Source organism: Rousettus aegyptiacus, unplaced genomic scaffold (assembly GCF_014176215.1).
Source record: "Rousettus aegyptiacus isolate mRouAeg1 unplaced genomic scaffold, mRouAeg1.p scaffold_m13_p_11, whole genome shotgun sequence".
In the NCBI taxonomy this organism is placed as follows: Eukaryota; Metazoa; Chordata; class Mammalia; order Chiroptera; family Pteropodidae; genus Rousettus; species Rousettus aegyptiacus.
The window spans coordinates 79,585,643-79,611,262 of record NW_023416286.1 but is presented as its reverse complement, the minus strand read 5'-3'; the positions used below and the strand labels follow the sequence as shown (position 1 = coordinate 79,611,262).

The window sequence follows — 25,620 nt, the reverse complement described above, 5'->3', positions numbered from 1 at the left end:
TCTGCAATATAGATTTCTGCTCTTATTGCTTAAAATTGGGTATTCCTTTATTTTATTTGTTTAGTGAAGAATAGTGAAAACCTATCACCAACTCAGATAAACAATGTAAAATAACAACTTAAAAACTAAATTGTCCACTCTTTGCACAGAATTAAGTAAAATACATTAATATTGAGCTAGTATTATAATTAGTAACTACTCGTAATTACATTTCTTAAAATATAGGATATGTATTACTTTGTGTAATATATATAATAGATTTTTTAAGAAGAATTTTATGATATTCTAAAAATTCCTATGCAATCTTATATTATATTTTCAGAATCCAAAGCATCTGATACATAGTTGAAGATGTATGGCCCAGAAAGAAGAAAATTGGTTTAGGCTAAAAAGAAATATTTATTAAATGCATTAGGCTTCATAATTAATAAAGAGGCCTTTAATAAAAAAAATTGAAATGGTATTCCTTTCCAAATTATTTTCTGGGACTAAACATAGTTGAATCTATAATGGCTTCAAAGTAAAAAAAAAAAAAAAAAAAAAGCTAAAAATGACAGAGGAAGTATTCTTCAATTAAATTATATGAGATGGCTAAAATTAGAACTTGTAAAAGAAGATGAATATAGATTGAAAGATAATATCTTCAGTGTAAGAGGACAGATGTGATATCTTAAAGCAAGATTATAGTCATCTGTGTGAAAATACATTAACATATAAATATGTAGCATATGGTATAAATGATCACAATAGATAAAATAAGTATACGTTAACACAATACGATTCATCATAAGCCAAGCAATCTTTACACATGAAGTTAACATAATCTGGAGTTAATAAATCATAATCAATCATTTGAAATATTTAAGTTGCTCAGGTATTTAATCTATTTTAAGAGTTTTCAGACAAAATACTGATAATATAGTCTCAAATATTCTTTAAAAATTTTTCTCAGTATCATTGGGACACTCTACCACTGATATTCTTCAACTTGTTGTAAACATTTTTAATAAGCATTTAAGATTTTTAAAAAAGCTAAAAATTGTTCTTGTGTACAAAAACATAATTAAAGTAGAAATAAACATGAAACAACCTACTAGTGGAAAGAATTATACTTTTCACTCTCTCTTGAATCCTAAGAGCATGCACTTAAATTAACAATATGGATCCTGACAGATAATATGTATAATAAGTAAAATAATTTATGTTGACTCTTTAAGTATGTTGAGTGACACTGAAGTTATCATGACTTTATGGCTTTATATTAGAAAAACATTATTTCATTTCAGAAATCAAAAATTTATCTATGATTAGCAAACATCTACTGCTATATAGGGCATATATTAAAATATTGCTTCTCAAACTTTAATATGCCTTCAAATCACCTGAAACCTTGCTAAAATGCAGATTTGGGTTCAATAGGTATGGGATTCTGCATTTCTAATAAGCTCCCAGGTAAATCAGATGTTTCTGGTTCCTAGGTGGATTGCATTTTTAGTAGCAAGACCTTAAATAGAATTAGTTAAGTTTTAATGATAAATTGCAAGATGAAAAGATTAAGATGAATGAAGGAAAAAGGAAAAGAAGTTATTTTCTGTTTTAAGATTAACTGGAAAATAACTCTAATGTGTAATAATAGTTAGACATATTAATGTTTATTTTTAACATATGGGTTTGCTACAACCCCAAAATGAACATACACGTTAGATCCCCATTAAGTTTCAGATATGAGAAATTCTCGGGCATTATGTCTCACTTGTTAAAGCCTGTACACACACACACACACACACACACACACACACACACACACACACACAATGGTAAAGCAAAAACGGAAAGAACATTTTCTTTAGTCCATACATGTCATAATTTAATCAGAGGGAACCACTGGTAATTTCACCAGCAATTTATAAGTATTTTTGTTGTTCATTTGTTTGCTTCAATTTAGGTGAACCCAAACACTTTTAACATTTTTTCTCAACTTTTCAGTACAAAAGCAGTAAGCATCTATCTTTCTCTGTACTGTGTTTTATACCTAACTTATCCCCTACAAGCATCAAAGCTGAACATGATGGCCATTGCTGTTCCATGCAGCCCTGAAAGACAAACAAAAGAACAAACACACTCCAACAGCTTAAATCCTAGAGCCAAGGGAGAATTCCAGGTTTCATGGTGCCTCTCTGATCTTCCCAGTGTATATAAAAGCCACTTTCTTCAGTAACTGAAAACAATCACAACTGTCTTTCCTCAAGCCTGGGGATAGAGAAAAAGCATCGAATAGAAATGTGCACCGGTGTCCACGGATGGGTTTGATTTACACAGTATGGCCTACTATAACCTGTGAAAATTAGATAATGAGTTTCCTTAGATATAGTTTCTTATGCATGCTTTCCAGTAGAAGACATTCTAACATGCCTAAATGGTATGTCTATACAATTCTATGTTTCTAGAGTACAACTGATAAAAAAAAATGCTTTTACTGAACTTCATCACAGATTTCACACAACTTTAGATGTAGATACACACGATCATAAACATTACCACATGTATATGTCAACTGATTTTAATGAAATTTAGAAATAATACCTATTTTTATTTCATTGAAATAGGCTAAGAGAAAATGCAACTATATCCACCATAGAGTAATTTCAAAGCCAATGTTATTCAGATAAGCAAGTCAACTTCAACAGCAAAATCTAACTTTAAAATTTCATAAGAAATTTTTAGTATTAAAACCAACAAGCCAATTTATGTTATGACTGACTAATGAGGTTGAATTTTAAGTAGAGGTGGAAAAAAACTGTGCCTTACATTTACCATACCAATTTCTCTGCATCTATGTGAGATTTCTGACTTGACTGATAATAACTTGGTAAATAATAATTTATCGACTTTAATCACTTAATTATACTAGTACTATTATAAAATAGATTATTTTCTGTCATAAAGACTCAGTCTTTCCATACCTATCTTTTAAATTTTGTCTAAATCTTTATTGAAACTACAAATGTGAAGCAAATATAGTTTTTTATTTAAAAGGTTTTGGCAATATTATTTTGACAATGCCGTTATGAGAAATCATAAAAAAAGTTTAATAAAAGTATTCTTTAATTGGCAAGGGATGTATAATTCCTCATGTGATCACGTATGGTAACACTAATTCTATTTTCCAATCATGAAATAATTTCTTCTAATTTCAGTAAGTTATTATCTATCAAGAAACACACCTCTTCTTTTAATAAAATACTTGGAATCACATTTGAAAAGAAAAAAAAAAACTAGTGCTTCGCCCTGAAAATCTTTGATAATACTGGTGAATAACAGTATAGGTAACAGGTTTCACCTTTTCATTTTTACGATCTCTCTCACTGAATGAAAGTAATTCCATCAAAAAACAAAACAAAATATGATAGACCTTAATTTAAAACATTTTTTGTTTAAGATTTTGGATTTGATCACTCATTATTTATTGGGTATCTTTCATACACTGGTAGTGCTGACCACAGAACTTCTGGGGATGGTGGAAATGGTCCACGTCTGTACTGTCCAGTGTGGTAGCCACTAGCCATGTGTGACTATCAAGTAGCTGAAATGTGACTAGTGTGACTGAGGAAATATTTTTCTAATATTATTTACTTTTAATTACTTTAAAAATTGTTATCTCTGGCTAGGCTTAATTTATTGAATAGCACTGCAGATCTAGGCAACAAGGATACAGCTTTGCTGCAAATAAAGAAACCAGTATCAAAAAGCTTATTTCTGATTAGTCATTAGATATATACAGTTAAAAATTTAAAAAGTACACTATAAGGTCAGATAGTGACAAGTGTTATGAAAGATAATAATTAAAAAGGATAGTCAGCATCAGAGGAGGAGCACTGAACACAGGTGTAAATGAAGTGAGGGAGAAAGCCACCTGATGATCTGGAAAAAGAGTATTTCAGACAGAGGTAAGTAACAGCAAGAGAAGGGAGTTACCAAGCTAATAATTCAAAACCATAACAGCTTCAAGAGGAAAGCATAATGTTTTTTTTTAATATGAATTACTAGATGTCAACTGATCAACTGAAACAAATATTCTTAAAATAAAATAATCAAAAGTAACACAACTTCAGATACTGTCACAAAGGCACTTCAAATATTAAAGACACTCGCCATTAACATTTATCAATCAAAGCTTATTTTTCAATTTCATTTTGCAAGGATTACAATGTGCAAAAAGTTTTGAGGATGTCTTCATTGAATATTAATGTATAAAGATTCTTGGAAAATCTACTATAAATTTCTGATTGTATAGATAAAGATGCTGAGGTATAACGGTATCACCCAATTCCTGTCACTAGTGCCTTTGACATCTAGTCCTGCTGCTTACTGTATAATGGTGCTATACTTGGTATCTTTAATACATTAATAATACTCCAATAAACATTAGATAGGCAGAAAATAAGACAGGTAAAGAAACACTACTTGTGAGCACAATATCAATGTTTGATAAGTTAATGGGATAATTGATGGAATGGTAGTAGGACTAATTTTTCCTTCTCCCAAATTTGAAACTACCACATTTCTTTATAGTAAGTTCACCTAGACTCTTGATAGCTTAAACTTGAAAAATATGTTTTATATTGTTGTGTCCATAATAAATTAAATATAAAGAAGAAATTGAGCAATTAATGGATCATTTTGAGAGAGATGAACTAACAAAATGAATAATGTACTTTCCAAGAAAGACCTTGGGATTCCTACTTTGAAAATGCTGAATCCAGCACACTGGGTGGTCAGAATCCAGTAAAAAGCTGTTAATATAAAATTAATAATTAAATTATAGACAGGAGAAGTGTTTGAATGTATTAACAAATATAGATTTGTCAAAATAAATTTTTCTGAGTATAGTTTTACTATTTGTAACTCAAACTTTTCTGTAATTTTCAATTATGTGTATTTTAAAATATACAGACAACCTTTTGTTTTCTATCTTTCAGTTAGAATACACATTGCTTTGTTAGTGTTCTATTCCCCTTAAGTTCTTGATCCTTCCCAGTAAAATATTAAAATGTCAAATGAAAGCTAAGTTTTCATTTGACCCTATAGATAAGTAGAAAATAGGGGGCGGGTGGGGGGGGGGAATCAAACTGGTATTTTTTATTTTCTATCCCACTGAAAATTACTGAGAAATGACTGCATAACAAGTTCTCAAGCCCTTACCATTCATTCTACTTACATGAGATCTCTTAAGACTGAATCTCTCAAAGCAATGAAATATGTTTTTGATGTTTTAGTATCCACTTTGGTAAATGCTCTGAAAAATATTCCCTTTTATGAAAGTAATTGTATCCTTTGAGTTTTTAATCTTTACTATGGGCTAAATCATAATTCCATAAGTAATATAAATATACACTTTACACATTATATAACTACTATATTTCTGTCTAGAATTCAAATTTCTTGGAAAATGACATTGCTGGAAAAATATAAAATCCTTGAAAACAGGGAGGACTGTCTTGTTTATTTAGTTGTCCCTATTCTAACATAGAGTAGGCTCTCAATAAATACTTGATAAGAATTTTCATGAATTTGAAGAATTTATCTTTACAATCTATTATTTTGTTTGTCCTCTCCTGTTCACCATCTCGAATTGCTTCCTACTGACCAAAACTCTCTCCAACATTTTTAAAGTAAACAATATATAATCTTACAAAATGTTAGAGATATATACTTACACTTCAATTTGAAAACACAGGAAACAATGAGCATCTCTAGAAAGTTATTGTGTGCTCACTTTAATTTAACTCCAGCTTGCTACTTCAGGCATATCTTTAATCATATTTTTTTCTGCACAAATCTCTCTTTGGTCAAACCAGCAACTCCCTTGCCTGGACCTGCCTTATATTCTTCTGCATGTTATTATCTCTCCTCTATCTTTCCTGCTTCAGGCATCTTCCAAGAGCATTCTCTCTCTCTTTTTCTTTTTCTGCTTATTATCCTTCCAAAAATCATACAAAAGAAAAAAATCTGAAACAGGGGGTCTTACTGGAATTGAAATGCATGATTTCCATGTGACCTTAAGCAAGTCATTTCACTACTTTGGTATCTTACTTATAAAAATCAAATCTATAATTAAAGGACTACTAGAAGACTTAAGACAGATTAATGCACATCTTAGCACATAGTAAGAATGTAAAATTCTTCTTCCACCATATGCATCTATTATTCAACATTAATTTTGTCAATGATAAGATGTTAAAGAAAAAAAATATATGAATTTCCAAACCCATTAAGTTACCGTGAATAATTGAGAGAACAAACTTTAAAGTGATACAAAGATTACTAAAAAACAAATATTAGCTACCATTGGCTTAAATTTTGAGACATTTTGTTAAGTTTCAGTCTCTTCTGTGAAGTTTTCCTGACCATCACAGTCATAGTTGATTTTTTCTGTCGAACCAGTTGTCTGTATATATATTGTCTAATATTATGAATATAAAAATGCATTGATTTATATGTGATTTCAGAAAACATTTTTAGGGTCCTTAGATTCCAAACGACAACATCATACTCAGTCTGACTTAATGAAAATAAATACAAAACTGAGGGGCAAAGTTAGAAATCTGTCAGAAGATTCCAGAATTGTCGCATGAAATGGAAGGAAGGCTCGATAACTAAGCATTGGTGGCTAAACTCAGAAAAGTAGAATTTATTGTGAGTGAAGCAGATTCCTCAGAAGATACCATTTAAAATAGTGCAAACAATTGTTAAAGGGATAACCATGGCCCTTTCCTTTCTTTTTTGTATAGAACTGCAACTTTTAAAGTCCCTCAATTTACATACCCTGTTCATTAAGTTATTTCCAGAAGCATACACAGCAACCACGTGTTCGTAAGGAATGTTTTGGTAAGACTCTATTATCTTTCCTCGAGTAGCCAGAAGAGAAAATTGCTTAATGTGTACCATCCTTTCTACCCAATCCTGTTTCGAGTTTCCTCCTTCTATTGTTTCTTTTTCTATTCATCACCACCCAATTTGCTGTTGTAAAAACTAGAGATAAGCTGAAAATACACACACGAAAACCCAATTATAGCACAAGTCATTATAACTGTGCCCATATATGTCTAACTAAAGTCACATTTGTTTGTAATCAAACGTACATGCAGTGACATACTAGATTTAGACTACATCTAGGATAAATTTTTTTCAGCCCAGTGAAATAAAAATGTCTGATAAATTAATTCTATACCTAAGTGGTTAGTATCATAAGATCTTCCCTTTCCTTGAAGCTTTAGTTCTTGGTCACCTATATATAAGGGATCATGAGATATGCTACAGGAAATTAAAAACACATCCACACAAAACAAAAAGAAAAAGAAGGTCTCTGGCATACTTCACTTATAACTCCATCCCGTTCACATACAACTCTTTTGCATGGTCACATCTATTTTTCTCTATTCAGGTTTTACTAAAATCAGTGCAAAAGTAAGCATGATATTTCAACTCTGGTCTGATGCTTAACAGAGTTAAGAAACAAACATGAATCCCAACTATATTACCTATCTGTTAAACTCTAAAACATGAGTTTTTCCAAAAGAAATAAATCATAAAAATAATAACCTCTCAAAGCCTACATTATTGTAGGTTACCTTGAATATATATTCTTAGTTCCCATCCTTATAAGTGAGGAAAAAACTTTAATTACAAGTAATGATTAAAGAGAAAGCCTGCAGTTATGAGTTTACAGAAGTTTCAAAGAAAGGTTCTTTTAATTTTTAACTTGTTAGTCTCTTATAATCCCCATGGCAACGAACCTTTACTAATTCTGTCCACATTTTCTATGGAAGTGAAACCAGTTTTAAATATTTCTGTTAACTCAGATTTTATTACACAAACAGGACTAACATTTAACTTCAGTGTCACTAATATTTAAGTTATAAGAAATAATAGAACTTCAAAATTTTGTATGTTTAGATTATTTTGGTTCTTTCTACTATATGAATAAGGATAATTTTTTTTTAAATGGACAGAATACTGTTAAAGCGAAATTAGTTGTTAAAGTTAAACTGAGAGGAAATCTTTGGGGAGTTTTAATGATGTTACTTATCAAACACTTTATGGATGCTCATCATGTTGCAGGCACTATACTAAGCTCTTTCATATATTAATTTATTGATTATTGCACTCATATAAGCATTACAGAATAGTTAATGCATTTAATAGTTCTCTTTTTCACAAATGCTGAGATACAAAATAATTGGCTTCAAGTTAAAACATACGGGACAAAGACAAAAAATTAATGATGGCCACTGAAAATTAAAATGAGATTTGTAACTCTCCTTTCACCTCCATTATCTCTATGTATTTTCTTCATAGACGTGATGACTGTTCAGTGAACTATTTCTCTGTCATTGACCATGTCTGGTCATCTCATATTACCTGTTTGATATTTGCTTAGAGAACGAAATCGTTGAAATATTTGTTCAGAGATTACAATTGAGGAATTAAATCTTCTAACCAAGAGATGGCATCTTAAGATAAAAACAAATACAATCTGGATCATTTACTGTTTTGCAACACATTATCATGTCTTCTCAAATAATAATGTTTATTATTTTATTAGATTATTCTTTAAAACTTTAAATTTTTTGTTTCCTAATGATCTCTAGAAATCATTCCAAAGAAATGGTATTTTGTTTCTACTCATTTAATATACTGGGGAAAGATTGATAAGTTTAATGGTTCTGTAACTTTTTTACAAGAGTGGCACAGCTGAAACCACTCCATGGTTAGAGCGCATGTTGAAACATAATGAAAACCAAAATGCTTCAAGAGCATAATGAAGAGACATCACTGATGTCAAGAAGGGAATCTCTACCGAGAGAGCCAACTGTAATTACAAGACTGGGGTTGATGTGTATCAAGGAAGAAATGCTGATTTCGCTGAAAGTAGAAAGCTGAATCATTTGTGTCAACTGAGAAATCTCCATAACAAGAGGTCATCAGAGCCCTATCCAAACTACTGCTAAAAATGCTTATAAAAATGCAGTAAATATAGTCTCGCTTGGTAAATTAATGTCTTGAATATTATTAGGTTTATGCATTTTGAGATCTTTAAAAGCAGTTAATGAACCTACTAGTTAATAGGTAATCTTTTATTTTAATCAGTATGGAAGGATTCAAACAACAGTTCTTGGTGCAATAATAATTCGTCACTCTCATAAAGAGTTATTTGATTTTATCACATCTTTTTTGACAAAAATAAGGATCTATACTAATTAGAAAAGCTGTTGGGGAAAATGATTCATGCTCATGGGGATATTGGTAGATTTATACTTTCATAGTATCAATAATTGTAATAATATGTAAAGACATATTCATTTAAAAATAGTATAAAAATGATCACTTGAAAGTAAAAGTTAAAATTTTGCCTGTGGTATAATTCCATATATATGAAATGTTTAGAAAAGTCAAATCCATAAAGACAGAGAGTAAATTCGTGGTTGCCTGGGGACTGAGGGTGGGGAGATAATCAACAGTAAATTGGCACAAGGGATCCACTGGGGCAATGAAACTGTTCCCGAAATGGTTTATAGTGATGGTTGCACAACTTGCCAAATTCACTAAAAATTGTGGGATTGTACACTCTGAATGAGTTATATGGGATCTAAAATATGCCTTGATAAAGTCGTATTAAAAAAAAAAATAAAGATAAGACCATTAATTTATCAAAGAGAAGTGGAACCAAAGTGATTTACTGTTTAATCTGTAATAGTCTGCTGTAAAACTGAAACAATTTGGATAGATTACTTAATGTTTATGAAACTCAGTTGCTTCATCAATGAAATGAGGATAAGAACATTTACTTCATAGGACTATTCTAAGGGTTAAAAAAAAATCCACAAATAAAAGAATGTGTGGAATCTAATACATAATAATTACTAGGTTTAGTTGCTCTGAGTACTGATATGAATACGTCAAAATTAAGACGCATTGCAACTGGAGGAGGATAGACTTGTCCTTAAGAAATGTACTAGAAGAGAATGTAATCAGGACACAAAAACATTTGTATTTATTAGAATTCTCATCCAGGATGTCCTACCCTTCAGTGATGAGAAACCACTCTCATCTATCAACCCTGGCAGAAGATTCACACACATGGAAGGAAGGAAGGAAGGAAGGAAGGAAGGGAGGGAGGGAGGGAGGGAGGGAGGAAGTAGAGAAAAGGGTGGGGGTGTTAGGAGAAGGAGGGTGAGGGAAGGAAGGAATGTAGGAAGGAAGTCTTACAAATTTAGTGAAATTGAAATGACCATGAGTTAATGAAAACCACAAATAATGAAAATGTACAGTGAAAATATCTCACGTATATGACAAATACTATTAAAATATAAAAAAAATAACACTGAAAAGTTTTGTATATATTTTCAAAAATGAATTTCTGGGCAAATACATTTTGATGTATGCTTATGTAATGATTCATTTCATTGTCTTTAAAACACTTTCTCTTTTTGAAATCAACCTTGATTCCTGAGGTGAGTGTTAGAAGATTAAAAAAAAAAAATCCTAGCTGAGCCACAAAGGAGCTGTGTGACCTTGAAAAAGCCTCAAACATGGAGCTTTAACTTTGTTAAAATTATGGATAGAAACCAACTTTAAGCAATATCTGTGGAATTCAAACACATGATTTAATGTGAAATTAATTTATAAATTTATTGACTATAGGCAAAAAAAAAAGTACTGTTTTTATTATTCTCTGCAAGAAGAAAGAAACCATCAGGCAAAGTATAGGCTGGAAATGTAAGGGTAAACAGGAAATTACATTTTTGTTATGTCACTCCGTAGGGATTGTTTGTGCACCTTACAGAGCAAAAGCAAAATGGTCAAAATAGAAAAACTAAATACAATTTAACAAATAATGAGAACTGCATACATCAGAAAGTTTAAATTTAAACTTGCCCTATTGCATTTGGCTGGCTGTCTGGCTGCTTATTTGCATGTTTGCTAACAGCATCAATTATATATTCGGTGGAGAGCATTTCATTAACGTGATCAATGTATGCATTCCCATGGCAAAATGTATGTGTTCATGGATCTCATTTCTGTACTGTACACATAAGGAAGAGAACACAGTTCTAGGCTTTAGCCATTATTATGGGAGAGACTGGTTACAAAGAGTTCATTTTCTAAAAAATAGCCAGTGCTGAGAAAAGAATATTAAATTATTTTTACTTAAAATACTTCAAACTATTTTCAAAGAACATTTAGTAGAGACCTTATTAATTTCCATGTACTTGGTTATTATCAAGGGCCACAGACCCCTAGAAAATTTCACAGGGTCTATGGAAACTTTAAATAATTTTTAAAAATACATGAGGTTTATGAATCTTTCTGGAGATTGGGCCCATAGCTTTTAAATGATAATCAAAGGAGTCTAAAACACAAAAGTTTAAACACTGCTGGTTTTAAAATATTTAAAGTAACAAATATGTTTCTGTAATATTAATAACCATTTACATGCTTAAGTTTATTACACATTTCTGAAATGATTAAAATAAGTAATTGCCAAAAGGCACTACATTACATGCATGCACTTAATACTATATTTAAGAATCCTCCTAAATATACCAATTAATAGTTATGATTTATAAATGAATTATTCTAACACTGCCACCCTTCAATTAAGACACAGAGTAATAATGTAAAAAAGTGGCTCAGTATCAAAACAAAAGTTTGCCAGTATTTATTGTTTTCAATAGTTTTAAAGTAAAATGTATTTATTAAATATATACTTATGTCCAAATTCCAAGTCACTAGATGATAATTTTTCTAAACTGTAAGGACAATATACTTATCTTAAATACGATGTATTTTATATAATGAAATGAAAAAATTAGTTATTATTGTCTCATTGTGTAGGTAACACACTTTATTCTATCTTGCAAGTATGTTAAGAAGTAAAATAAATAAATAAAAGTAATAAAATTAACCCCAGTATGCATCTTACCATATAACCAGATCAAACACATTTTTTGCTTCTTCCAAACTGTGACTAATAATACTTTTTAACCTTCAAGTAAATATCAGAATGTAATTTTGAAGTGAAATTAAGTGGTAAAAATGATTTGAATAATTTGTTAATGTGTTTTAATATGGTAATAAAATATGCACTATTTATGAATAAAAATATGGGCAAAATATTTATAAGGAATGGTACCTCAGGAAAAAATATAAAAAAAAGTGAAATGGCTAGAACTGCTAAATAGCATTAAAATAGGGAATGATATCAAAGAATAATCAAAAGGGAAAATGCATATTTGGAATCGATTTTCTCTTCTATGGAAAAAAACACCATGTTATTCCTGGGTGTTAAATATTTAACTAAGATACCAATATAGCCTCTTGCCAGCTCCTGTTGGTCCCCAGATTTGAAGACTTCGTTATTCAAAATATTTTTCATTACTTGGATGGAAAGTTTTTAAAATGTTTTGTTTTGTGTATAGCATCAAAATATAAATGCAAGCTAAAAATATTTTCATTAAACTATATTTGTTGAACGGACCTGACCAACTATTTTTAAAGGAAAAATATCCGCGAAAGCTAAAACAGAACCTGGGAAATGGGGCAGAATGGGCTAAACCAATCTGGGCTAAAATAAAGGTAATGTTAAGATCAACAGCAATTTTGTAATATTCATTCCACATTTAAGATTTGTAAGTTTTCATCTGTGCTATTTCAAATGAGCATCATTACAAAATGGAACACTTTCATATGAAAAATATTTAACCTTTTAATGATATCAATGATTTTTTTGCTGTTTTAAACAAATATATGAATAAAATAATCTGTAATTGAAAAGATTATTTCCTGTGAAAATATAATTCAATTCCCTACTTCTTATCGTAGGGAACCTAAACATAAAACACATCGCAAACTCATATAGATTCCTACCCCACCATGTGGAGTACACGAGTTTCTCTGAGGAAATGGCCCAGAGGTACCCTACAGGTTTCACGGTGACTCTAAATACTGTGGTGAACTCAGGATGATGCAGGGCTTGCCCTCAGCCCAGATAGTTGAATATTGTTAGCAAAATAAGTGAGCCTGCCTTTAAGTAAGCTAACCTGAACCAAATGTGGATATTTATATTTACTATATTTGAGAGACTGACCTTACATTTTAATAGGATGTCAAAAGTAATGTATGCCAAACTTTTACCCTTAAATATCTATTTAGCTTCTATAACATAGCATAAAAAACTCCATTAACAGACCTGCATATATTTTCTCCATATTACCTCCATGAAACTGCTTCTCTGCAGTCTAGAATACTCCGTTAAAGTGTAAATTGCTTGATATTTTGTCCACTGAAAAGTGGACAAAACGAGTGACTGGGGATTTGAGGGGGAAGCCCATTTGGTGTCTTTTAGCCAAGGTTCCACAGGTGAGAGCAAGTAATCACTTAGGAGAACAGCCTCCAGATTACAATGGCACTCACCATACCACATGTTTTAACTCATCATTTTATCAATAAGGTTACGTTCAGGGACTCCTTATTAGAAAACCAGAGGACAACTTCAAAAAATGTTCACAAACAAATTCAACACAAAATCTCAATACTGTACAAAACAATTTCTGAAACTTTATTGTGAATTTTAAGGTACATTTAGTAAAGGATGTTTTCCTTAATATAATTAAAATAAATTGGAAAAAAAATGCACATACTACTTCTTTAAAGCAAGGATAAGTACAGACTTTTGAAGCCACAATATATACAATTATATGAGTGCAATAAGCTTCCAAATACATTAGGTATATATCTGTTTAAATAAATAGTAGAATACTTGATTTGACATATGTGAGAGTCATACTGATTACACCAAAAATGTTTTACAAAATATAGCCAAAAATGGAACGTTATACATTTTGATATACAACTTTTTAAATACTTTAATATAGTCATTATTTAATTCAAATTATAGTGTACAAAAGTCCATTTTAATGAGGACAAATGTTAATTGTGTTTTCAACACTGTTCAGCAAAGATAGATATTAAGATGCATCCCTATATATGTTACTAAATTCCCATTCAACTTAAATCACTAGCACAGGGAGGAAAATTTCCTATCAATTATTAACAGTAATAATTGTTATTGATAATTTATCAATATAACACGCTGCAACATTATTTTGGCTATTTTAAATCTTCTAAAATGTATCATCTAATGCTTGATCCAAACTTTTTTGTGTATATAAAAACTTAATTTAAAATCAAAATAGAAAGATATCTCTACATTGAATTTCTTATCTACTCTGCAATATACTTATTTTAAATAATACTTTTAATTATCAGTTTTCAATTGGGAGCTTTCCCCCAGTTCTTTAACAATAATGCTTTGTGTAGTGCCTTATGATACATCTCAAGATTTTCAGTAGAATTAGCAATAGAATATATTGTAATGTGAATGCTACCTACAGAATAATGGTATTATAGGAACATGTGATGTCAAGTGTTTACGTTTATAATTATTCATACATTGTAGGACAATAAGGGAGATTATTTTCAGCCACATTTCCTCATTTTTAGCCTATAGTTACATGTGACGATTTGTTTGGAGGATATATAAATGTGGGTATTTTGCAGAAGTAAAAATGATTATAAATTACCAGAAATATTGCTACTTTTTTAACTGAAAATATGTGTTTTAGTTTCTATAGGGTTCTTTTAATAATAAAAGAATGAAAAAGGAATCAATTATATCCACCTATCACAGAGTGGTGAAGTTGGGAGAGGGACCACTCAATGATCATTCTCTAAAAATTACTTAGGCAATAATGATTGAAAAGATGCATTTTTCAGTTACACAACAAATAATGTGTTTATCTGACTATGTCTACAAAAACAGTCTGGTAATATTAGAACACAATTATAGAATGACTAGGAGCACATTATCATTCTTTTTTTATATTGGTACTATAAAAACAATATTAAGAAAACCTGGTATATGTGAACAAATGTTGCATTTTTTATATTTTTAGAATATGAGGATATCAACATAGCTAAGAGCATACTTAAAAACAAGCGAGACAAGTTAAATTCTTCTTAACCTCCCCATTACCGATTGCTCATCATTGTAATGGAACAGCACCACATGTCAAGCACCCAGTCAAACTCTGTAACTCACCAAGTTGCCTTTTATTGGTCAGAATGAAAGCATATGCATCTTCTGCAAGAAGTCAGTTGATATTAGGAAAGCTATGTAGAGAACACACAAATGCAGTCTTAATCTACTTTTAGCGCAAGCCATAAAACTGTAAAGCATAAGCTTTGTTTTCCTCACGATAGCAACTTTTTCTTCCATCAGCGAGAAATGCCATTAGAACTATTAACATTCAGTTTATGTTAAGAAGAAATGCATTCATTCATGAGTGGGGTGCTTCTGCTGTCCATATCTGTATCAAGGTGTGTGGGTGTTAGTATGTTTTCAAGGTAACAAAAGAGAAAATATAATTCAAGTAACGTGTGATTGCCAAAGAGTAATCTTATTCCTTCCCTTGTAAAATGAACAGGGGTTAATTAAGCAAATTGCGATATCTTCTCAGCACTCTGTGCTTTAAGAACTCGACAGTGACAGAGTAATGATCGGTTTAACTATAAAGTATGTATACAGTCAGACTAAGTTAAAACATTTCCAGTCTCTTGATCACTCACTCAGAATGTTAGTAACTTAATAACAGACTTCAAATATTCTTTAATTCATTCTTAATTTTTTGAAGTTAAATGAATATAAACAAGCTTTCATAAGCTACAAATACTACTAAATTGGGTAATAAAGTTATTGAAAGTTTAAAGACAGTCATCTCATTTCATCTACATTCAGAACTCCATCATTATGGTTAATAGACTTTATAATTCTATTTTAATGCCTTCTGTATATGAAAGACTCATCTACAATCACCTCAAATATAGTACGATTAATGAGTCTGTAAATTCTTTCTCAAATATTCACTTTAAATTTGGCACATTCTTAATACTGTTGGCTTTAATATTACTATTCTACAGGTAAACAAACAAACAAACAAACAAACTTTTAAAAAACTCTATGAATAACTGGAACCTATTGCCTGAATGGATCTAAATGACAGCAAGTAAGTCATTTCCACACTGCTATAATTCACTTTTGTCAATCCCTGCATAGCATTCAAACATATTTTGTGTTTAAAAGATAGAATACACATAATGAAGGAAAAGAAATCATCTTCTACTGAATAAACATCTCAAAAAATCACAGTCAAAAATCTAAAGATTAGCACCTCCATCAGAAATCTATGTAAAAATACGTTCAAGAGTTTGCTAAATTAAAGTCTGAAAACAGTAATTTTATTAAAGTGCCACTGTGGAAACAATTTGCAATAGAGTTAAAAAGTTCTGATAACTTCAAAAATAAATACACAGTCTTCATATTAGAAAATATTGCCATAATTCTACTGCTATGATAGATAAGCTCTGTAAGCAGGGGAAAGAAAAGCTGGAATTAGGGGAGCCTTCAATACTTTGTAGTTAAACTATTATTATTAAAACTTTTGGTAAGGTATTGAAAATGTCTTTTCACTTCAGAGAGATTTCATACAGCAACATGTATATGATTGTATATTAGATTTGCTGTGAATATTCATTACATCTTATTTTCTTAATATGGCTACAGACTAAGCATACTTTTTCTGTTAATATTTTTTATGAAATAAAAGTGGTTGTAATTAGACAAAATTATACACTGCATACAATATTAGACTATTCCACTGAACCAATTCCTGATATTTTTGAAAAATTATTTGACAAGAAAAATTACACCAGCTTGAATTTGTTTTCTATTTCCCTTTTTATCTAATTCCTTGACATTTTATACATGCAAAGGCTAGGAATTGGTGTTCATTTGCCTTTTATAACCACATCACTGCAGAAAAACCATTGCAGAATTCTTCACTCTACTATGTAACGTTCAGTGCCAATAATCCTCTCATGTCATTCCTCAACTGCCTAAAATTATGTGTATTAATCCATAACTGTGGTGGGAAAAACAAGTATATGCTAGAAATCTCCCCTCCTCAAAGCAGAAATTTCCAATGCTAAGACTCTTAAATTGGGCTCTTGTAATGTCCATTTAGATAGAGACTGCCTGTCACAATCATAACCAATAGGCATAATGTCACTACAAATTATCACCAACACCCAGAATGTCAATGCAAATTAATTTAGTGTTTCACAAAGCCTTGATAAAAGACAACTCCAGCTATATTTTAAGCCATCTAGAAAGCTAAAACAACACATCATTTTAGGCCAAAACATCTGCCTGCCAGGGGTTTAGTTTCCTAATCTCAACTGGGAACTCCATCACGAGACTGCAACCAATTGTGAGACCAAAAATTTTGGCAATCTTCAACCTGAATCTGATAAAAAAGAGATCACTAAAAGTGTTTGCTTTTATATCTGGTCTCATCGAGCTCCAAAAAAAAAGTATTATTAAAAAAATTATTCTCTGAAAAGGACTAAACAAATATACAGACAAAATTATTCTATCTTTGCATAAGTTATTGAGTTCAAAGGAAACCTGCTTGTATGATTTTGAGTTCATATCCAAGAATTATGTTTTTCTAATATCTTGCCTTAATAATTTAAACTAAGGGAGACTTGCCACTCTAATTTATTGACAAATTAACAGGTGAATTTATCTTTCTTATATTAATGGTTGATCTAAAGGGTGCTCTTATTAAATTATTGTTGTCTGATTAACATCATAACTACATTTGGTCAACATGTTCAATACTGCTCCTTAATTAGAATAATTAAAATTTTTCTGACTATTAAAGCTTATTAGTTAAGGGTCATCAAGAAAAAGCTTTCGTGCCAAAATTAAACTAAGCTTTAAATAATAACTGAGTCCACACAATCAAAATGTAAGCAATACCAGCTTCAAAACCATAGGTTTTTGGAATTATGTCCATCTGCTTGTCTCATATCAAAAAACTCTTTTTTTTTCAAGAGAAGATCTTTTTTTTATTCTCTAGGAATGTGACAGAATTATGTTCTAAACAAGAATAGCATTCATGACTGACTCAGTGATCGACATGCACTACACACAATATACAAAAAGGTTATCATATTATTCCAAGAATTTTTTTTTTTTTTGCCACATGAAGTAGGGAAAATTGTGTATTCATAACTCTCAGTTATTTGACCTTCAAATGCCCCTCAAATTAAAACTGCAACTTTCTCACCTGAACTTTTATCAAAATGCATCCATATAATAATCCATGATAAGTTTTATTTGACTTAAATGATTCCCCCAGTTCTCAGATTTAAGGAAGAGCTTGAAAGTCCAAGTGGTTGACAAGTGTCTACCCCAATAGTCAGAGTTTTAAGCAAGGAGGCATTAAGAAGCCAGTAATAAAATATATTTATAGAACTGCATAAAATTATTGGATACTTTTTGTGGTTGCAGGTGAAAATACTAGAAAACCTAATCCAAAGCTATAATTACACACACACACACACACACACACACACACACACACATATAAATAATAAAATAACTTATTATACACATGTTCCTAAACAGACAAGAAGACATATTCTCCCCAGTGTATTATAGATAGGTTGGGGAAAGGTCCATGCTGATCCTAGCTGGCAAGTTTGTACAGAGGTTGAGTTTGGTTGGTGCTTCTGACCCATTTGGGAACAGGGGCTAGAATAAAAAATTCTTAAAAAAAAGAAAAAGGAAAAAGGAAAGTATCATTCTAGTCTAGTGAAGAAGGGAGAGCTTTTTGTTATCATAGTTTGACCTCCCCCGCTTCTAGATCCCTTTCTACCTGATATGAGGAGTAGTTTTAAAAGATGGATAATTACAAAATTCTTGTTATGTTTTGAGACGAGTAGAATGTTTGACATTCACTGCGAAAATTCACTATTTGTGGAAAGTATTCAGAATCCTACAGCCTCAAAGATACCAAAGCTGTTACTATCATTACTACGTACTGGCTGTGGAGGTTCACAGCAAACGGGGAAGAACCACGCATGCCACAGGCATGGTTGTACCATCACGCCACTTGCTCAGCAGTGACATTTATAAGCTAAAAAAGATGGAAAATGTACATTATAGTAGACTGTGGCTATCCTTGTTTTATCTTGACACAACGAATTTATTTTTGGCACAATTGACTCTAGGCGATGTGCCACAATTTTATATTTTAAAATAAAAGTTCAACCACAGCAACTGTAAGCAAAGCCTCCGGTATAACACTGCTAGGGTTCAAGTCCTGGACTTCTCTCCGCTTAAAATAACTGTGACCTTCAGCAAATCATTTACCTTCTCTTCAGCTGTAGAAGAGAAACATTAGTAATACCTGACTCACAAGGTCATCGTTCAGTTTAACGAGTCAATACATGTGAAGGGCTGAGAAGGATGCCAGGCACATAGTAAGCACTCAAGTAAGTGTTGGCTGTTATCACTACCTGCTGTTGGAAATCTGCTTTCAAAGCACTGCAAACTAAGTGTCTAGAAATAAGGAGATAACGGTGCCAAAGTGAATACTGTGATCTCCTCTTTACAGAGCCCGGAACATCTCCCACATCTCCCATGAAATTGTTTGCTATTTAGCTAAAATTACTGTGCTTTATTTTGGCCAGTTACTTCCGTATATGTTTAAAACATGTTTACATTGTTTAATAATGAAGTAATGACTAATCATGTTAAAATACTCAGTAATTTGTTTTGATCTCAATAACATACCATTAAAATTAACAAGTTTACTTTTGATTGTTATCTTTTCCTTGATATAGTCTACACTAACTCTATTATGGTTATCTAAATGCTGCTTTTGTCCAAATTCCTAACGAATGTATTGCTTTTCCAGGCAAAATATTAGAAGGCACAGTCTACACAAACTCATTAATTTACAAGCATTCAATTCCAAATCATATGCCAGCGGACATCATCTCTTCGTACTTTTATAATAGAGAATTGATTTGATTAGTCATGTATCTGTGATTTTCTGTACTGTCCCTAGAATGGCTCACTACAACAATGCTCCATAAACTCACAGGATTTGAAGTCTTGGCTTGTCTGGCTTTTCATCTTGCCAGAGACTGCTTACATCTCATTCCATCAATTACTGCTCATAATGGGTACCGTGCATCTAGTGCAGAAATCATAGTGCTTTCATTTGACACTAATCTTTTTGTTTTATATTACCTTTGCATCCTGTATAATTTGCTGTCACCTGCATTAGTAACATTAAATAGTTTGAGATTTTTTTTGTAATAACCTCTAAATGGCCTTATATCCATGGAATAAATATTTAGAAAATATATCATGTGCATATAGCTATATGGTTAAGCAAGGTGTCTTTGTTGCTGCCATTCAGGATATGAGCATTGGATGAGCTTGTTTAATATGAAAAACAAAACAGTGTCATGTGGCCAACATGTGCCTTTTCAGGAACTACACCTTCTCCATCGATATCAGCTTCCCAAACTTGCAAAATAACTCTTAAACTCATTCACCTATAGTGTAAAATATTCTTTTACATACCTCCACCAAAGACCCTGATAGAATTGGGATTTTGTAAAGTTTTTACAAAATGAAAGAGCACAGTGCAGTAAATAGTACTAAATGCAAGCAAATTTTGACGTTGAGATAGAGAGCAGACATTCCTAGGCTACTGTCCAGGCCAGAACTATCCCATTAAGCCCTTTTCTACAGTGATCTGGAGATAATGTGGTAGGCTGTTCTATGGCAAAACATAGTTCTAATTGTCCCTGTAAGCAAATAACATGTGTTCCACATCTGGGCGGTATATTTGGGGGCTACTTCAGCTAACTTCCAATTTAGTCCCTTTAATCCCAAACTTGATTTTCTTTCAGCAATAGATTGACAGTTCTGATTATTTACATTATTTCTTCAGATTAACTCAAATTTGTCTTTGAATAAATAAGCTGCCAATAAAATCAAAGAGCATTATCAGATTTAATTAGCTTTTGTAGGATTTATTCTGGTAACAAATAAATTGTCAATGAAAATTATTACTGTTTGACTTTTAAAACCTATATTTACATATTATCCCCAAACTATGTGGACTTCTTTAATATTCAGAAGAGTTGAAATACTAAATTCATTTTAATGCCTTACTACAGAAAAAAAAATTCAGACATAACTAGTAATTTTTTCTTGAGCTAATATTAATGATGATTGCTACTGTCTGAACATGTATCAACTGATGATATGAGGAAGTAGGCCAAACAGAGTTAATTGATAATAGGAAACCTGTCAAAGACTGATGTTTCCCTAACTAACAAAAGGTGTAGTTCTATTTTTAATAATAAAACTGAAGAAAAAAAGCCTGAATCAAATGATCTAACTTTCAGATGAGAAAACTGAATTCTCAAGATGCTAAGTATAGTTTTAGTAAAATTTGGATAGAAAATTAGAAAATAATGTGTATAAAAGTTTTTAAAATGGGAAAATATAGGTTTTTATTTTAATAACCCCTACTGGATTATTTTCTTTGGTAAAGCAATGCATAGTCACTTATAAAAATTATATTAAGCAAAGAATTAAAACTTTGTAAAAACATTAACTGTCACTATGAGTAATAGTGAGACTGCCACATTTCTAATTTTATATAGAAATTCGTTAGTACAAACTCTAACACACATGTGACTTCCACACCAATGTGTTTTTAAATGTATCTTTTTACTAAGCTAGTATATCCTGTTGCTTGGTTTTAAATTAGCTTTCCAAACTTCCATATTTCCACATTATTCAACAGTGGATTACATTTAGTTACATAATTGGTCATATCAATAAATTTATGATTTCCAAAAAAAGTTGTTTATATTTTAATCAATATATTTAATTAAGAAATGCTTTTCTACATTTTATTCCTGAGATCTAAATGTTCGCCAGGTTTCAATTTTTCAGTTCATTTATATTATAGTAATTAGTTGGGAGATAGTTGCCTAAGTAGCCACAGAAAAATTGGAAAGATCTTTTTCGCATCAGTTTGATGGTTTTCACTGAAGCCTAACTGCAATTAAAATAGTACATCTTCTGAAAGTAAAAATTTATCTTAAAAATGTTTGCACAAAAATGTGCAGGTAAGGCATTAATTACATTATTTTTTCAAAATAACAAAGACTTTTCCTTGAATATAATGTCAAAATTTTGAAATGACTTGCTCATATAAACATTCACTTGTGAGTAAATTATTCGTGTTTTAGAAACGATTAAGTTAAAAATAACTGTCTTACTTGAAATGTAAAGCCCAATTCTAAAATTTTCTGCTGTGATTAAAGGAAACCAAATTTTCGGGATACAAATTTTTCAATTTAAGAAAAAAATATATATTAAAGATATTTTCAATGTTTATGTCATTATATTGATTCCTTGAAATATTGTGATAAATATTCACAAGAAAATGGACTTGCCCAAATCAGCACCATCTGGAGGTAAAAGCCAATTAAATCCAACATTTATTTTAGCCATAGTTTAACATCTATGTTCCATGTCTATGTTAAAGTTATGTCTTTTTGAAGGATGAACGATGGACATTCTTTAATAGAATATAATGATTCAAAATACCCCTTTTAAATAGATTCTTATATAAGTAGAATGCCATTTTTAGAGAGCACTGTCTTTTAACTTGGGTTATTACTCAAAATTATCAATGTGTGCCATTTTTAAAGTGAATTTTACTATAGCAAATAAGGCTAATCTCATATAGTTACAAAAATGAAGTTTTATTTGCAGTTGTATTTTATTAACACCTTTGCCTGTAGAAGTGTGATTTTAAGGATAAAAAAGCATATTTCCCTCTAAATTAACCAAAGGATAAATTTAAACTTGGCATTCTTGTAATTAGAGTAATAGATCTTAGAATTTTATTGCCCTACTGAAAGATCAAGTCTCTGGCACTAGTTAAAAAAAAAAAAAAAAAGACTTTTAAAAATATATTTCAGGGAAATGATGACATCAATTTAAAACTGAAAGAGAATTATATATATATATATATATATACACATATATGTGTGTGTGTATATATACGTATATATATGTGTGTGTGTATATATACGTATATATATATATGTATGTGTATATATATATAAATAAAGGAATTCCAAGGAAAACAACTATTGTGTTTAAAATCCACTAGAATCTTTCAGAGCAAAGACAATGTCATTCATTGTTTTTAATTAGCATTTTCAAACACTGTTCCTAGATCACAGCAGTTACTCAATAGATGTCTGTTGAATCGTAGAATTCATGAAAAATAAAAAAGGTTAATTTGCATATATATCAGTAGGTTATATCATAGTTCTTTGGCAGCAGAAAAATTTCATAGTTATATATCAGAGAATTAAACAAAAAAAGAAATACATATTTAACTCTATAGAATATAACTCTGGAATAGGTTTTAGTAACCATTAAGAGTAATATAATATGGTTCAGTAGTCTAGTGATAAGGCTGAATGAATATTGTCTAGTTGTCAGGCCTGAGCCCAAATAAGAGTTTAGTAGGCAGCCAAAATCCTTTACATTGCTAAATGAGAAAATCAAGTGAATTCTGTTTATATGTGAAAGGTGCAGTACGAGAAATATAATTCTCTTCACAGGACATTGTCTGAACGGGAATTTGCATAAACTTTCTGAGATGCACAATTACCTCTGTATCCTAAGAGTTAATACAAGATATTATCGATATGGCAACATAAAATGGTGGCCTTTTTAATTTACATATATACATACATATATACTATATATATACATATATAGTATACATGTATATATACTCGATGCCATGAGAATGCAAAATATTACAAGTAAAACAATAAAATCAAACCTTTAAAACCCGATTCTTATTATTTAAAATGTGTTTAACATTCTCATTTTTCCTGGTAATCTCCATGTTTGCCCCTGTAGTGGGAATAAGTAGAATTTATTGAACATCTACAATATGCCATGCTATATTCCTTACAACAAGCCCATGAGGTGTGATACCCAAGGTAATTACCGCACTATGTCCCCACACTGCTCAGTACGGTCAGATGGATATCATACCAATATAAAATGAGCAGTAATCTAGAGAAAATCATGATATTTTGCCATGTTTTATCTGTTTAAGTTTTTCCAAGCACAAAGAATAGGTTTTCTTGTTATTGTTTATTTCATTTTAAAGTCCTTTTTTCTTACTGAGCCACTGTGTATGTATGAAATTAGATCTAAACCAAAAGGCCAATTCAAAAACAACTGAATTGCACTAAGGGTAGGGAAGATCAATAAGAAGTTAAAGTTTAATTTCTACAATCAAAGTCACGATGAGACCAATTGAAATTTGCCTATAACTACTTCTTAGTTGATAAAGTTAATTAAATTAATAACAAATCCCCACCACATTCTGCTCCAAATTCAAATCATTAACCCCAAATTCAAATCGTTGATGATTTCAGCTCTTCCAACATAAGGCAAAGATTTTGGCTGCAGGGTATTAAGAAAAAGTACTTTTTAAGTACTGTCATATTGTGTTCTATTTTTATTTGTTGGGTCTCATTTCTGTTATTATGTCACCAACATACTCAAACATTAGAAAATTGCATATTCACACATAAAAAACTTACTTATAAACACAAATTATTTTCAGTAAGAAAAATAAATGTTTTAAAAAGAGAAGAAACTGTTGGTATTTATATTTCTCCCATAAATATGATCAAATACTCCAAAGCATTTTAACTAGTTTGATTACACCATGGATGCCATGACTTCAACAGAGATGCTTTCTAGTCTATGGAATAATTGGAAGCAAAAACCAGCAGGTTTAAAATGGCTCCAGCTGTGTTAAGTACGACTGTGAAACAGATTCAGTGTCTTATATGTTGTTTTGTAATAGGAGTGATGTATAAGGTGAAAATCCCCAGACGGGAAGAGTTCCTATGGGTAATCAACAGGGAAGTAAATTAATAACAAATACTAAAAGAAACAGAATAATCTTAAAACACAACATGCAAATGAATATAGTGAAATCCTCAAAATGAAAGATGAAGCAATTATATAAATGTGAAACAATAGGGACTAAGATCAAAAGAAAATAACATCCTATCTGCTGTACACTGATGCTATTACAAAGACCAACATTTCAGAAATCCTAAATAACCCCAAAACAGTGCTTTATACCGAGAACAAATTAATAGAGATAGCTTACTTATTAAAAAGATATTATAAAACTCAGATTCAGAAAAATCACCAAAAACAAAACTAAGAGAGCATGCATTTAATAAGGTCCCTCTGTTAGTGGTAAGCTAGACTCTTTGGACAAAAGAGGTGGATAAACAGGTAGTATTTTGTTTTTTGATTTTTGTCTTTTTTTTTTTTTAAGTGCCTGCCATGGGCCGGACATTTATGTGTACCCATTCACCTGTTTACTTCACCTCTGAACAACCTTATGAGATTAGTCGTGGTGACATCTACGTTACAGGCTAGGAGAGCAAGGAGCAGTGCATTTAAATGATGTGCCCAATGTCACACAGCTTAAGTAGCAGTTCGTTGTCATTTTTTTTTACTTCAAATATCAAATTACTTTTTATAGTCTCATT

At 31.0% G+C, this 25,620-nt stretch overlaps 1 protein-coding gene across 7 annotated transcripts in view; it reads right to left on the bottom strand.

The window, feature by feature from the left end:
• Positions 1 to 25,620, bottom strand: part of PCDH9 (protocadherin 9) — an 808,726-nt gene that overhangs the window by 767,334 nt on the left and 15,772 nt on the right. Inside the window, exon 3 of one of the 7 annotated variants that reach the window (XM_016137185.2) lies at positions 10,380 to 15,234. The exons of the other annotated variants lie outside the window; for them this stretch is intronic. Within the exon in view, the coding sequence (XP_015992671.1) occupies positions 15,226 to 15,234 (9 nt within the window). The 3' untranslated portion in view covers positions 10,380 to 15,225. Of the gene's footprint in view, positions 1 to 10,379; positions 15,235 to 25,620 lie in introns of those variants that run through there. 7 annotated transcript variants of the gene reach the window in all.